This window comes from Crassostrea angulata, chromosome 3 (genome assembly GCF_025612915.1).
Source record: "Crassostrea angulata isolate pt1a10 chromosome 3, ASM2561291v2, whole genome shotgun sequence".
NCBI lineage: Eukaryota > Metazoa > Mollusca > Bivalvia > Ostreida > Ostreidae > Magallana > Magallana angulata.
The window spans coordinates 48,668,074-48,684,298 of NC_069113.1; the positions used below are offsets into that span (position 1 = coordinate 48,668,074).

General features: G+C 33.7%; 1 protein-coding gene across 1 annotated transcript in view; it reads right to left on the bottom strand.

Moving 5' to 3' along the window:
• Positions 1 to 13,168, bottom strand: part of LOC128176399 (organic cation transporter protein-like) — a 55,735-nt gene extending 42,567 nt beyond the window's left edge. The window contains exon 1 of the mRNA XM_052842699.1: positions 12,961 to 13,168. Coding sequence (XP_052698659.1) covers positions 12,961 to 13,103 — 143 coding nt within the window. The 5' untranslated portion in view covers positions 13,104 to 13,168. The remainder of the gene's footprint in view (positions 1 to 12,960) is intronic.
• Between the last annotated feature and the right edge of the window lie 3,057 nt (positions 13,169 to 16,225).

A 16,225-nucleotide genomic window follows, 5' to 3' on the forward strand; every position in this document is an offset into this window, starting at 1 on the left:
TAACTCTCTCTCTCTCTATCTCTCTCTCAACTCATAAAAAATTCTAATATTTTGTTAGCTAAATGAAGTATTACATTATCATAGATTACAGATACTTATGAGAATATCGCCTATATTTTGTTGAAATTGTAGTGTGTCCCAAAGAGACACAAGTGAATTTATTTACATTTCAAATCGTACGACTGTAAAACGTATTATCTTCATTGATGGCATTTTTCCCCTTTATTATACGAACTATGATTTAAATCAATGGTTTGATGCATCGTTAATCAATATAATTGGAAATGAAAACAACAACGAATCAATGAGCATTGGAATGTGTGATAACGTATAAACACGAGAAACATGTGTCCTACAGTGAATCGGCTGTCCACTAGCGCGGCATCTACTGGGCCCGTGTTATGAAAATGTACACTCAACGTGGTGGGTTTGAAATGTTTGCAGTTTGATAACTGAAATTTAGTTTCCAACAATAAAACTATTTCATGACATAGACAAGATCAAAAAGAACGCCTTTTTTCAATGACAGCCATACTATCCATTTTTTTTTTAATTAGGAGAGCAAAACAGCAATACTTCGTAGCTAATGGTGTAATCTTTTTTCATTTACTCTTTAATATCGTTATAATCTGAATTCTTTGTGTTTGCAGCTACATAAATAAACCCGTGTGTGCATTACAGCAAGGCGCATATCTTGTGTATTGGATAACGGCAGACCGCTCGCTAGTCCAGCCGCGACCCATTTCCTCGGCCGCGGGCAAGGATCGGATACGTATAATTGTTTACATACATGAAGCTCGGAATACAGCTAGCAAGATTTTAAATGCGACTCAAATACATTTCATAGAAGCAATTCTTATACCCATAATATGTTTCACTAGAAAAGTCTATGGTAGTAGGTAAAGGTATAATCTTTTTTATCTACTATTAAAATCATTAAAATCGGAAGTTTTGTGTTTGCAGCTACATAAAAACACCATGTGTGCATTACAGAAAGACGCAAATCTTGTGTATTAGATAACAGCAGACCGCTCGCTAGTTTATTCGTGACCTATTTCCTCGGCTGCGGCAAGGGATCGGATACGTAATTGTTCACATACACAGTTCGGAATACAGCTAGATTTTAAATGCGACTCAAATGCATTGCATAGAAACAGTTATTTTATCCATAATGTGTTTCACTAGAAAATAACTAAAATGTTTAAACACTTTCCGTATGTAAAACGGTACCCTTTATGTCAGTTATACGCACAAATACCCCGTTTATTTGCCAAATAAAACACAAATTCATGGTAATGGGTCTGGCTTTTTACACTCATATTACGCAATACCCGAACAAAATATTATTGTTACGACATTAATAAGATCATAATGAACAACTTTTGCAGCGACAGCCATATCGAAATCTTAACCGCTTTTGAGTTATAAAGTGAAAACTTTGAAGGGTTCTAGGTTCTTAATTTGAGGGGCCAGCCCCTTTTTCTAGGTGTCAAACAAAAGATCTTGTAAACATATATTTTTTTTCTTCTACATGTCTTAACAAAATATTTGTATGAAAAAAGATAATCGAATAAAACCAGGCAAAATTACAACGCTTTTTTAATCTCATTTTTCGAGCCCTACCGAGCTTTAGCGCCTTTTGTGCCTGAAATTTATTAATGCCTTATTACATATCTACAATCTTTTGTCTATCATTCCTGAAATTTTGAACTTAATATCTTTTATAGTTTTTGATAACTCTCTTGGACAAGCCGACAGTCTGAAAATCAGGAAATCGTCAATATTTCAAAAACGGAAATGACGTCATCAACCAAAAAAATTTCCGATCAAGTTTAAACTAATGTCAATCAGATCTGAAAAATTTATTAAAATCGATCAAACAGTTTCCGAGTAATCGCTGACACAAAATCGGTAAGAAAAAAAAAGGAGAAGAATGAGAAAAAAAAACCGAAGAAAAACAATAAGGTCTTCCGTTGGAAACGGAAGACCTTAATAATAACTAGAGCAAAGCTCGTTGCAAAGCAACGAGTGGGTCTTCCGTTCATGTCGGAAGTAAAGCTAGAAGTTCCTGTAAGAAGCAGAGCTCTTAAACCAATAACAAGAGTACCTTAAATAAAAAGATGAAAAAATCGAATTATTCCTGGTACGACTTAACAAAATCCGAATAATTTTACGTACGACTTAACAAAAACCTTTCCGATTTCAAGAACGACTTAACAAAAAAAATCCGAATGTGTTACAGTACGACTTAACAATTAATTTTTAGGTACAAGTTAATTTAACCAAGAACTTGATACTAATTTCTTAACCAAAAACGCGGAATCAAAATTTCCGGAAAAATCAATTTTTAAACCCCGATATCTCTGTAATGCATCGTCCGATTTTTAAAAGGCTTTCAGTGTTAGATTCAGTTTAATAAGCTCTACAAAACACATATTCATTTTTGATTTGATCAGAAAATTCATTTTTTCGAAAATTTTGTTTCACTTCCAATTTCGACCGGAAGTGACAGATTTTCATTTCCAGCCTTATTACAGAGGTAAATCGACCAAATCATAACCATTGACAATTTCAAGCCTCTATCTTAAAGCGTTTTTGAGAAACGCCGCGGACAAAATGACTTTTTTAAAATTTTAAAAATAACGTTACGTCAAAACGGAAGTGACGATGTCTAGTAAACTTTTACATCTTTGGGCTATAATAGTTTCACATTATCTCTGAAAGTTTCATCAAAATCGGTTTGAAACTTTTTGAGTTATAAAGCCGAGAAGGAGTCAGAAAAAAAAAGAAAAAGTATAATAACTAGAGCAAAGCTCGTTGCAAAGCAACGAGTGGGTCTTCCGTTAATATCGGAAGTAAAGCTGGAAGTTCCTGTTAGAAGCAGAGCTCTTAAACCAACAACAAGAGTAACGCAAATAAAAAGATGAAAAAATCGAATTATTCCTGGTACGACTTAACAAAATACGAATGATTTTAAGTACGACTTAACAAAAACATTTCCGATTTCGAGAACGACTTAACAAAAAAAATCCGAATGTGTTCAAGTACGACTTAACAATTATTTTTGGTACGAGTTAATTTTACTTTGAACATTACGCTATTTTTTAAACCAAGGAAGCGGAATCAAAATTTCCGGAAAAATCAATTTTTAAACCCCGATATCTCTGTTATGCATTGTCCGATTTTAAAACATATTTCAGTGTTAGATTCAGCTTAATAAGCTCTACAAAACGCATATTCGTTTTTGATTTGATCAGAAAATTCATTTTTTCGAAAAATTTGTTTCACTTCCGGTTTCGACCAGAAGTGACAGATTTTCATTTCGAGCCTTATTACAGAGGTAAATCGACCAAATCATAACCATTGAAAATTTCAAGCCTCTATCTTAAAGCGTTTTTGAGAAACGCCGCGGACAAAATGACTTTTTGAAAATTTTAAAAATGACGTAACGTAAAAACGGAAGTGACGTTGTCAAGAAAACTTTTACATCTTTGAGGGATAATAGTTTCACATTATCTCTGAGAATTTCATCAAAATCGGTTGGAAACTTTTTGAGTTATAAAGCCGAGAAGGAGTCAGAAAAAAAAAGAAAAAGTATAATAATAATAACTAGAGCAAAGCTCGTTGCAAAGCAACGAGTGGGTCTTCCGTTAATGTCAGAAGTAAAGCTGGAAGTTCCTGTAAGAAGCAGAGCTCTTAAACCAATAACAAGAGTAATAAAAAGAAAAAGATGAAAAAAAATTATTCCTGGTACGACTTAACAAAATCCGAATGATTTTAAGTACGAATTAACAAAAACCTTTTTGATTTTAAGAACGACTTAACAAAAAAAATCCGAATGTGTTTAAGTACGACTTAACAATTATTTTTGGTACGAGTTAACTTTACGATAAACATTATGCTATTTTTTAAACCAAGGACGCGGAATCAAAATTTCCGGAAAAATCAATTTTTAAACCCCGATATCTCTGTAATGCATCGTCCGATTTTAAAACGGTTTTCAGTGTTAGATTCAGCTGAATAAGCTCTACAAAACACATATTCATTTTTGATTTGATCTGAAAATTCATTTTTTCGAAAAATTTGTTTCACTTCCGGTTTCGACCGGAAGTGACAGATTTTCATTTCGAGCCTTATTACAGAGGTAAATCGACCAAATCATAACCATTGAAAATTTCAAGCCTCTATCTTAAAGCGTTTTTGAGAAAACTCCGGGACAAAATGACTTTTTTAAATTTTTAAAAATGACGTAACGTCAAAACGGAGGTGACGTTCTCTTTAAAACTTTAACATTTTTAAGGGACGCCAACTTGCAAAAATCTCTGAAAATTTCATCAAAATCGGTTAAAAACCTTTTGAGTTATGAAGCAAAAAATGAGTCAGAAGAAGAGAAAAAGAATAATAACTAGAGCAAAGCTCGTTGCAAAGCAACGAGTGGGTCTTCCGTTAATGTCGGAAGTAAAGCTGGAAGTTCCTGTAAGAAGCAGAGCTCTTAAACCAATAACAAAAGTAACTAAAATAAAAAGATGAAAAAATCGAATTATTCCTGGTACGACTTAACAAAATACGAATGATTTTTAGTACGACTTAACAAAAACCTTTCCGATTTCAAGAACGACTTAACAAAAAAAATCCGAATTTGTTCAAGTACGACTTAACAACTATTTTTGGTACGAGTTAATTTAACTTTTAACTTTATGCTATTTTTTAAACCAATAGCGTGGAATCAAAATTTCCGGAAAAATCAATTTTTAAACCCCAATATCTCTGTAATGAATCATCCGATTTAAAAACGGTTTTCAGTGTTAAATTCAGCTTATTTAGCTCTACAAAATACATATACGTTTTTTATTTGATCAAAAAATTCAAATTTTCGAAAAATTTGATTTACTTCCGGTTTCGACCGGAAGTGACGGATTTTCATTTCCAGACTTATTACAGAGGTAAAACGATCAATATATAAGCTCTAAAAATTTCAACTTTCTATCTTGAATCGTTTTTGAAAAAAGCCGCGGACAAAATGACTTTTTGAAAATTTTAAAAATGACATAACGTAAAAACGGAAGTGACGTTGCTATAGAAACTTTAACATCTTTGAGCCATTATAATTTCACATTATCTCTGAAAGTTTCATAAAAATCGGTCAAAAACTTTTTGAGTTATGAAGCCGAAAAGAAGTCAGAAAAAAAAAGAAAAAGTATAATAATAACTAGAGCAAAGCTCGTTGCAAAGCAACGAGTGGGTCTTCCGTTAATGTCGGAAGTAAAGCTGGAAGTTCCTGTAAGAAGCAGAGCTCTTAAACCAATAACAAGAGTGCCTCAAATAAAAACATGAAAAAATCGAATTATTCCTGGTACGACTTAACAAAAACCGAATATTTTTACGTACGACTTAACAAAAACCTTTCCGATTTCAAGAACGACTTAACAAAAAAAAATCCGAATGTGTTACAGTACGACTTAACAATTAATTTTTAGGTACAAGTTAATTTAACCAAGAACTTGATACTAATTTGTTAACCAAAAACGCGGAATCAAAATTTCCGGAAAAATCATTTTTTGAACTCGTATATCTCTGTAATGCATAGTCCGATTTTAAAACGACTTTCAGTGTTAGATTCAGCTTAATAAGCTCTATAAAACACATATTCATTTTTGATTTGATCAGAAAATTTATTTTTTCGAAAAATTTGATTCCCTTCCGGTTTCGACCGGAAGTGACAGATTTTCATTTCCAGCCTTATTACAGAGGTAAATCGATTAAATCATAACCATTGAAAATTTCAAGCCTCTATCTTAAAGCATTTTTGAGAAACGCCGCGGACAAAATGACTTTTTGAAAATTTTAAAAATGACGTAACGTAAAAACGGAAGTGATGTTTTCAAAGAAACTTCACAAACTTTGAGGTATTATAGTTGCACACAACCTCTGAAAATTTCATCAAAATCGGTTGTAAACTTTTTGAGTTATAAAGCCGAAAAGGAGTCAGAAAAAAAAATAAAAAGAATAATAATAATAATAGAAAGAAACCGAAGAATTACAAGAGGGTCTTCCGTTGAAAACGGAAGACCCTAAAAAGAAACCGAAGAATAACAAGAGGGTCTTCCGTTGAAAACGGAAGACCCTAAAAAGAAACCGAAGAATAACAAGAGGGTCTTCCGTTGAAAACGGAAGACCCTAATAAAAAGAAACCGAAGAATAACAAAAGGGTCTTCCGTTGAAAACGGAAGACCCTAATAATAAAAAGAAACCGAAGAATAACAAGAGGGTCTTCCGTTGGAAACGGAAGACCCTAATAAGAAACAGTAGAATAACAGAAGGGTTTTCCGTTGAAAAACGGAAAACCCTAATAAAAAACATTACAATCACTATAAGGTCTTCCGTTGGAAACGGAAGACCTTAAAAAGAAACCGAAGAATAACAAGAGGGTCTTCCGTTGAAAACGGAAGACCCTAATAAGAAGAAGAAGAATAAGAAAGTCGACAAAAACAATATGTCTCCCCTTTGAAAGGGGAGACATAAATATTAGATTTTAATATACCTGACTTTTCTGTCACCCAGAGCAAAGTATTCTGGTATTGTCGCCGATAATCTATGTGAAATATGATTTAAGATTTCAACAATCCCTATCCAATTCATTACATTTTTAAAAAGGTATAGATCCGTTAGATATATAGATAAAGAACTACAGAATTCGTTTATTATCATTAAGAGTCACGATTCCCTTGACCGACTGATTTTCCTTTGATCTTGATATATGCATGCATTTTGCGTTTGATTAATAAAGTGGAGATACCTAAATATCACTTGAATGATATTTGGCATTCAATATCCAACCCAAATTCAAATGAAACGAGAGAAAATTCGTTTTAAAATTTTATTTGAAAAGAAAAACAGAGCATGGTGCGTATTCATACAAAAAAGCTTTAACAACCTCGTCTTCACCGGCAGTCGCTGCATAATTACGTATTTTTAAGACAAACACAAAACTATGCAATGGTCAACTCTTCACAAAAATGACAGAGACTAGACAATATTCAAATTCGAATTAGTCTATTACTGGGATTCCCAATGTTTATTAGTGGTTTTCACTGTCAAGTTCTCCTCCCCCACGGACTGCTTAATGGGCTATTAAGGTGGCTTACGTACAAAGCTCGATTTAGTCAACAAGCGCTCACTATGGTGACCTGCTCTTTCCAAAATCTGCTGCTCTTCAAATTAATGAGGGAAAATATCCACGTTAATATACTCATAAAAAAAACATTCACTTACTCCTAATCCTGAATACTTTTAGGGCTCAAGAAATATACTTATGGCGCATTTTTGTTCATGGTAAAACTAAGATGTAACATGACCGAAACCTTAAAGGGCTGTTACAGAGACTCAAAGAAAAGGGCTAACTCTTCACCTTGACAAGTGTCAGTTCGAGTTATCGGAGATTGATTTCATGAATCGGCTGTTGTGTGCAAGAGGAATTGGTCCTGGCAATGTCAAGATTGAAGCTGTAATCAAAGCTAGACGACCGAAACCGTTCCAGGGATGAAGTTTTCTTGGCCTAGAGGACTTATTTGCTTGGTTTGTATCTGGTCTTGCTATTAAATCGGAACCGCTGGGGAAACTAACAAGATACATTGAGATTTTTTTTCTGGGGACAGAAACAAGAGAAATCGTTCAGAAAGTTAAACGAGAACATTTTTACAAATGCGAAAACTGTAGGTTACATCGACACTGAAGCGAAAACACAATTTGTTACAGACGCAGGTCTTGGAGACGTCTTACTACAAATTCAGAATAGGGAAAAACAAATTATCTCATATTCCAGTTGCAGTCAGATGTGGAAAACGCTTATTTCAAACAGAAAATGAAGATATTAGCATAATATGGGTATGTGCACGTTTTCTTATGTACCTCTATGGAATCGACTTGAACTTGGCATCATAAACCTGATATTCTTGTATCTAAACTTTGAAAATCCAGGAATTGTAGTTATGAAAAGACATCTGCGTTAAAAAGTATAATGGTCCGGGATAGATCGTGACGCTGAAGAGTACGAGGTGTCGTGTGTGCCAAGTATTATTTAGACATTAATCCCAGAGCCAATAAAAGAACTGAACTTCCAAGAGAACTCCAAGGGAATTAATATCGTTAGGAAGACCACGACAGACAAAATTGGAAGAGTCTTTACAAGTTGTCACAAACACATTGTTTACTGATACAGATCGTAAACGATGGACCTCAGATCTGTTCAAGATTAAGGATTCCATGAAAAATATGACATAGAATATTGGCTCCATTATGGCCTCAAGCTAAATGTTAGGTTTAGAGATAGAAACAGTCAATACTGAAACGTTTGAAAATCGCTAGTGCAGAAAATGAATTTGCAAAATGAATAGACCAAATATTTGAACATGTACAGAACACGCCTTACTCTACTTCGGGAGTTAGTCTGTCTGGAATGCTATTTAAACGAAAATTCCGGACAAGATTTCATGAACAATTGACACTTCATTCTATGATCAAGATGACGTGGACCAGAAAATTCGTGACCGAGATAAAGAGAAAAAACGAATCGCGAAATACCATCCATCTGTAGCTTCGCAGTTCGACAACAGTTTTGTGATTAAAAAGGCATTTTCCTGTTCTAGTATGCATACTTTTCAAAGGAAAATGACATTTAGGACTCCATATTTATTGCCTTTATATCTTTTAGTGTCAGTTTCGGACAGAAACAAACCACATTCTCAATTTCCATCCTCAAATGTACAAGATGGCTGCACATCCCCCTTAAGGTACCAACCTACACCTAGACATATTTTTTAAGACACACGTCACAAGATGACTTTGTGAATTTTTGGTATTAATCGATTTGGTTGAATGAAAAAAAAAGACAATAACAAACCGTCAACCATCTAAAAAGTCAATAAAACGAAATACAAATTTAAAGCAGAGCAACACGGACCTCCAAAAAGATAGAGGTACGATCAGGTGCCTAGGAGGAGTGAGCGTCCTCTTGTAATAATTCCGGATATTTTAGGTTCGGCCCGGACCGGTTTTTCTTTTAGTTTCTTTGTTTATGTCACATGATACAAGGGTATAAATACGACAGAGAATCAGCTGTCGGCTGCTTTAGTAAATGATCAGCAGAAGAGAGAAGTCAGTGTGTCAATACGGAGCTTGTCCGTTCGTAACGGTATTAAGTGTTTTTGGTAGGCCATAGAGAGGTTGTCCTCTTGGTACTGTAGGTTAGGCATTGCAGTCGTTTTGGCTTGTCAGTCTATCACAAAAGGCTTTCCTCGGAGAGGCTAGCCATTGTTCCTTTCTCTAGTGGCTGATCAGACTGTCGTCCAGGACGGTCAGTCATTTTAGCTGAGTGGTTGACCTCAGTAGATTGTCACTGTGGGTGTGTACTGTCCGACTTGAACAAGGCAGCACCAGTACATCATACACAGTGTTAATTATTTGTTTATTATACCCTTGTCGTGTTTGTAAATATTCCAGATTCCCTGAAATTACTTGTTGATTTTAAACCTAAGTAAGGTTAGGCTATACCAATCATTTTTGACAATCAATAGGAAATCATTATATTATATGACTTTGTTAGTGTATACCCAAAACCCTGAAAAAGACTTGGCACGAACCCTTCCCCTGGCAGCATAAGTAGCTCGGTATGTTACATTCTGCTGACCGGTCGCACCCGCCGTGTGCTCCTTGTCGCTATTGGGCATGTCATAATAGAGGTAAATGTCAAAAATCGGGAAAAGTCATATTAGGGAAAAAACGCAACGTTAACGATTTGGTTTGTTTTGATGTTCAAAATACAAACATTGAGCCAACACGGACCTCCATTCATTGGACGTAGGATCAGGTGTCTAGTCGGAGTGAGCATCCTTTGCTGACCGGTCACACCCGCAGCGTACTCTTTGTCGTAATCGGGGGAAAAACGGAAAAGTCCGTAGACAATTAGGTGTTTATTTATGGCTAACAATTAGTATGAAAAACGTCAGTCAGCATGCGACCCAGTGGAAAATTGCATTTGCTGACAAGGTCGTTGTATTGACCATAGAACTCATGGGAAATTTTTTTTAAAATTATGCTTTAAATTTAAAATTGCACATATTATCGCCTTTTTTACTTTTATATCTCTGATCCATCATGCTATTATTCATAGTCCAGTAATTTTTGTTCATTTGAGAAACTATTTAAACGTGTAGTGAGCCCCCTTTAATGGACTCGCTGATGGTTTCAGAAGACAGTCTAGACTGTACAATTAAATGAGGAAAAAGATAAATGTAGATCAATTTTATGTAATTTTTAAACGTATGCATAATATACACTTCTTAAGTTAAATAGCCCAAGGTTGTTTTCGCAATTAAACTTACCAATGTAGATTCATTGTAGTAAGAGTGAAAATATACCTTGTATTTGATAAAAATAAATTAAGTATCCTTGTATAACGAGGGCTGATCCAAAATCAATGTCATGGGTGTAAACAATCATAAAAGCAACAAAAAAATGCTTTTCTAAGTTTACATGTTTTTCTGATAATTTAAAAGCGAAATAATAACTTCTGAATTTTAAGACAACATATTATGTAAAATACGAAAAAAAGATAGCCGCCACATGCATGCGAATCGACGTCTTGAACTTTGACGTTTTATATTAAATCCATAATTCAGTCCTTAAAGAAAAATGGACCATGATAATTTATTCACATGTTATATATTTTCCATTCTGTACTGTATACAGAGCTACACTTGAAAACAAAGAGATATAATTGAAGACATCGGAATTCTAAAATTCGCACGCTGAAAACTTATGCGATATGGGCGAAAATAAAACAGGTCGAATATTTCCCTGTATACAGTATATTAAGAAGTAAGACGCTACCGCTAACTCTACCTTTTTGGCTAACCCATACCACAGGCTAGTACTTTATTTATTAGCAATTCAATGACATACATTTTCGTAAAACATTAGAACCAACTTTAAGACATTCTGTTCATCTTAAGTTTTGATAGATATTATTTCTAGAAATTTTGTTGTAATTGTTTTAGTCCAAAAAAAAATTGTTTCGTTTTTGCTGCCTTTCTTCTTTTCATAAAATTATGAAGAGCATTGTGTATATAATCAAAATCAACAACAACGTTATCAAACTTTCAACACAGTATGCTAAATTAGTTTTAAAATATGAAGATTTGGGCAGATGCAAAACATTACAGCTATGTAATTACAGCTTTGAAATAAAAACTGTCAAAGAAGACCATTAACATTCATGGCCGTTGATCTTTTCCAGCACAAGAAAGGTAATACAAATGCACAGGTTCAACTTAATGCAAAGCTTGCGGTCAGAAGGTGAGTTTTCCTGGCCCTCTAGAACTTGTTATGTTATTTCCTGATCAGTATCTATCATCAGTAGCAAATGTTATTAATAACTTTATATTTTTTGATTTATAAACAAATTTTATCTTAAATTCAGATGTTTCAAGTCAGGCCACAGAGGAATATATTGTACCTATATACTCGTCATAAATATAAGATGAATGTAAGTTTAAACCCTTGTTGACATGTTCATGATATATTGAATTTCATGATAAATGTAAATAACGTTACAGAAAATAATATTGGAAGTATCCCAGTCCAAAAGCTAAAGAATACCAAATAAAATATTTGTAAAAAGATCTACCTTATCCTTTCAATTAAAACTGAGGTATCGTGGAATAAAGTTCTCGAAGTCAGGTGATGTTATCAATTAAAATATTCATAGGTGTCGACTAAAAAACACGCAACTGTAACTGAAAGATGACTGAAATATAACTACCTAATATATATTGATAAATCCTTTTGATTGTCCAATGAAAAGTCACTGAAACTTGACTAAAAGATCACTGCATAGTTACCCTAAAAAAGCTGCTTACAGATGGTTACATGCATGGTACTGACGGAAAAGGCTCTGAAATGTTACTGAACCTTGTCTTACATTTTAAGTGAACGGCCTGACTTTATCATATAAATATCAACGCCCGTCATGCTCATGCATTTTTGGGGTAACTCAATATATCATGAACAAGTCAACTGCCTGAAACTCCTTAAACCAACGTCTATATCGGGCATAACACTTAGAATTTTATGAAAAGATTAAATGGCTGGTCGCTTGTAAGCAGACGAACGATGGTAACGCCTTTAGTTTAACATATTGATTCCCTGCTGTTATATTATAATACACGATAGTGAAATTGACAGTAACAGATTCTATGTCAACCTATAGATGTTACAGGAAAGTAGGCAGTAGCGATATATTACTATAAAGCATGGATTTGGTTTAAAAGGCAATGTATACCCAAAATTATGAACTGGAACTTTGGACATGACGAAATTTAGATTTGTGATAACACTTATAAAGTAAAGAGGACCGAACGTTTAAATTCGTTTTGGTTACATATAGTTTAGTTTAGTAGTTACGGCAGGCTTTTTATTTACAAATACTTGCAAAGAAATTTGCTATTAACAGGCCTTGCGCGTTAAAGCCTACGGATAAAAACAAAATTAAAGTTTGTTTTTCAATAATATATTACATATCTAGCAATCTACTTAAAAAATATAAAGCATACTTCTTTAGACTATTTTCCTTTAATAGGGTAATTCTCTAGATATTTTTTTGCGAGCTTACAAGGCGACATGCAATGATTAGCTCTAACTAGTTTTAGCAGAGTTGTGCTAGTATATGCGCTAAAAATAGCCTTACGGTCTGTATCATAACACTGACTTTTAAAAAAAAACCGTTTGATTAGTCAGACTATGGGGTCGTTTGGAGCAGTAAGCTGTACCTTTAACCGAACCAATTCGTTTTGGATTTTTTTACTTTGACATAAGATTAATATTAGAATTACTGAACACAAACATATTAAGTATTTAGAATGTTCATGACTCGTCACCATTTAAAGATCTTTAAAATCAACAAACCTGTGAAGCTGTTCCCCAAGAAGAAAATTGGTCACTGGAGAACTGAAGGAGTTGAAAATGATTGGCAAAAATAGCACAAAATACAATCGCTTCTGATAGTTTCCAAAACTTCCAAATTTTTTTATGACCTCGTCATACTCCATAGTACCTCCTCTCGAGAGTAGCAAGCTGTGCTGAATGAACGAGCCGTGTCCTGTCTAATATATATAAAAGCAATTTAAATGGAATTTGTTAGGTACTGTTTTATTTTGGAACTTTCATTTTTCAGGATAATATAGTGTCGTTCAACGTGTGGTGCTTATAGATCATAGAATCATGAACTCGCAGCTCCTCTATATATGGAGTGAAATGACACTTATGACCCCGGAATTGCATATTTCCGAATTCTGATTGAGATTCGATACTTATATACAACGGGAATACTTGGTATTCTGTTGTACCTACATGTGGCATGGTTCATGTTGAAAATGCCTTTTTTACACGACATGACTGTTCAAATTGCTTTTTAACTCAAGATTAGCAGAGATTCTTTTTGCAGGGATACCTGCTCTTCTTTAAAAATCCAAATATCTTTCTTAATTTTCGCTTTGTGAATATGAAATCAATGATTTCTTGATACTCCTGTTTTGTGAGACATCAGGTAATCACATTGAAACTATGAGTAAATTTTCTATTTGTCAGTTTTGATACGTAAAATAAGTGTTTTGATATCAATGCCTAAAACGTTCACGAAAAATTCGGGCATCAGAGAGTACGTCTATGTAATGTCATTTCAAACAGGGTTTGTGCAAAGTGTCCAAGTATTTGGTAATATGTTCGCTTGTTATTTTATGTTTCATGCCTAATGCAACCTCGGAACACTCTAGTACGTCGCACTGTTATGATACAGTAAATACAGATCAAATTGTATCACCGATAATGCAAAATCATATTCTATAATACAATATTATATCATGACATTGCATAACGTAAGTCAGTATGAAATCAATTCAATATCATTACAAATCATTTTATCGTAACATATTCTCTAAACCAGTAGTATACCAATTGGAATCATCCAATTATCATGTACATGTATCTACAATCACATACAAACTAAGTAAATTTAGGTTAGCTTTGTATAGTACATGTACCAGTGAATCCTGGAAAATCAAGTTAGGGATTGTACAGAATTTTCAAGAAATTGGGATACAGTTAAAAGGAACAAATTTAAAGTCAGTGAAACCGTATCATATGAATATACAAGGAGCAAAGTTTTCTTCTAGGTAGGTTAGGTGTCGTTTGCATTCCTTACATAGCAGAGCAGGCAAATTAAATGATAACATCAAAATGGCAAAATCATGTCTTATGGTTTATTTGACGTTTTTCGTTTTGCTGGTTTTTACGACAAATTGCCATTACCCTTCTGTTTGGTTTCTCTTAACATTCCTGTCAATTAGCATATTTCAGATTTTAAGGTTTTATTTATTACCTTAATTATTTAATCAAATATAAATCCCCACCCCAGGTTTTCACCAGGGTTATAAGTAACGCAGCAGCAGAAGGTGAAACGTTTACTGAATTGTGTAAACGTTTAAACGAACAGCTCAATACAAAACGGTACCGTTTAAAAGAGAGAAGTATTTTTGTTGATTTTTTAGGCCACGTACTCATGAAACTATTTAGTAAACCATTCTTTTAATTAATGCTTCAATGTATGTATTTGTTTTTATTATTATTTATTTGTTTGTTTTTATGTAGAAAGAATAATTAAGCGCATTTAACTCAGTCGCTTTCTACACCGTCATCCAATCATTGCATAAAAGGTTTTGAAGGCATCGTAAAATTAAACTGTAAGGATGGATCTTTTAATCTCGAATGATCTGCCGACTGTATTGAAACGCTTTTCAAACAAGTGAAAACGTATTATAATTATTCATTCAAAGTAAACTAAGTTTTTTTTATTTCAAAAGCAAAAGCAACTACAACATAATTTAACAAACTTTAAAATAAGTTCAAATAGTACAATCAGCCAATGCGAAAGCGGGTCATCAAATGTAGGCAGTGAAGGCATGACTGTTTCGAGTGTTTCTTGATTTGGCTGAGGATGGGACTTTGTTTCCTGTTTCACCCGAATAATATCTGGATTGAGTGTAGATAATGAAGTTTCCTGGGCAACTTTAATTTCAATTTTTTCCTCTTATTTCAACAGCAGAAAACAAGCTTGTCGTCCGAGTCAAGCGACGCTCGCAGCTTGGTTACTGTAGCTCCGGCGGTAAAAAAAAACATGCGCTCTGAGGAATCCGAGGTCGCAGGAATGCAAAGAAATCTCCGGGCCAATAAAGACAGTTTGTATTTAATGCGAGCTATATGCTCTAGTTTACCAGAAACATCAACTACCTTACTCATAAATATTAACATTTTAGGGTTGATTTTAGCAACCTTGCATTGTTACAAGAAATCAAGCTCCTCCTAATACATGTGTAGGATTAATCCTGCATGTCTTATTAAATGAACAAGCATATTAGCATGAATATGTAGTTAGCTTTAAACTCTAATTTGCATTGGACTTAGTCATATTTCGCCCTGTTTTAGAGTGATTTTTAAAATATCAAAAGAAATTGAAATGTTACATTAATTTACACTAAAATACCTCTAAACTAAGAATCTACACAAAGTTATACCTAATTAAACCTTCACAATGGTTATTGCGACGTCATTAACAGTGCATTTTCTCATAATTTTTATGTAACTTAGAAGAAGATTCAAATTTTTCGAGTTTTTTTTTTAAATAGAAAAAACTATGTCCGCACCCGTCGCCTACAAAGAAACTCACATTATAACTTAAACATATATATCACATAAAATATATTAATTTCGTTGTGGGCGACGGCTGCAGACACATTCCCATCTTAAAAAGAAACTATGAGAAAATGTGCTATTTTTCATCAGTTTTGACAAAACCTTACAAATATGTTGAAGTCATAATTATTGTTTGAAACACAAGATAAAAGTGTATAACTTATTATTTTATATACCCATATATTCAAGAGAGGATATGTATATTTTCATGAGATTTAAACAATTGTTTTTAATTTTACGACAAATATTGAAAGAAAATGTACCCTCTTCTTTACTCATTTACTTGCTAAATGTCCTGTATTAAAAGTAATTTTTTAATGCATATACTATAGATCTTTATGAACTAAAGCTTCCCATGAAATCTTTTCTAATAATTTCTGCAAACCCTTTAGTGGTGTTTAGTGCAATGTTAGTTTTGTTATAA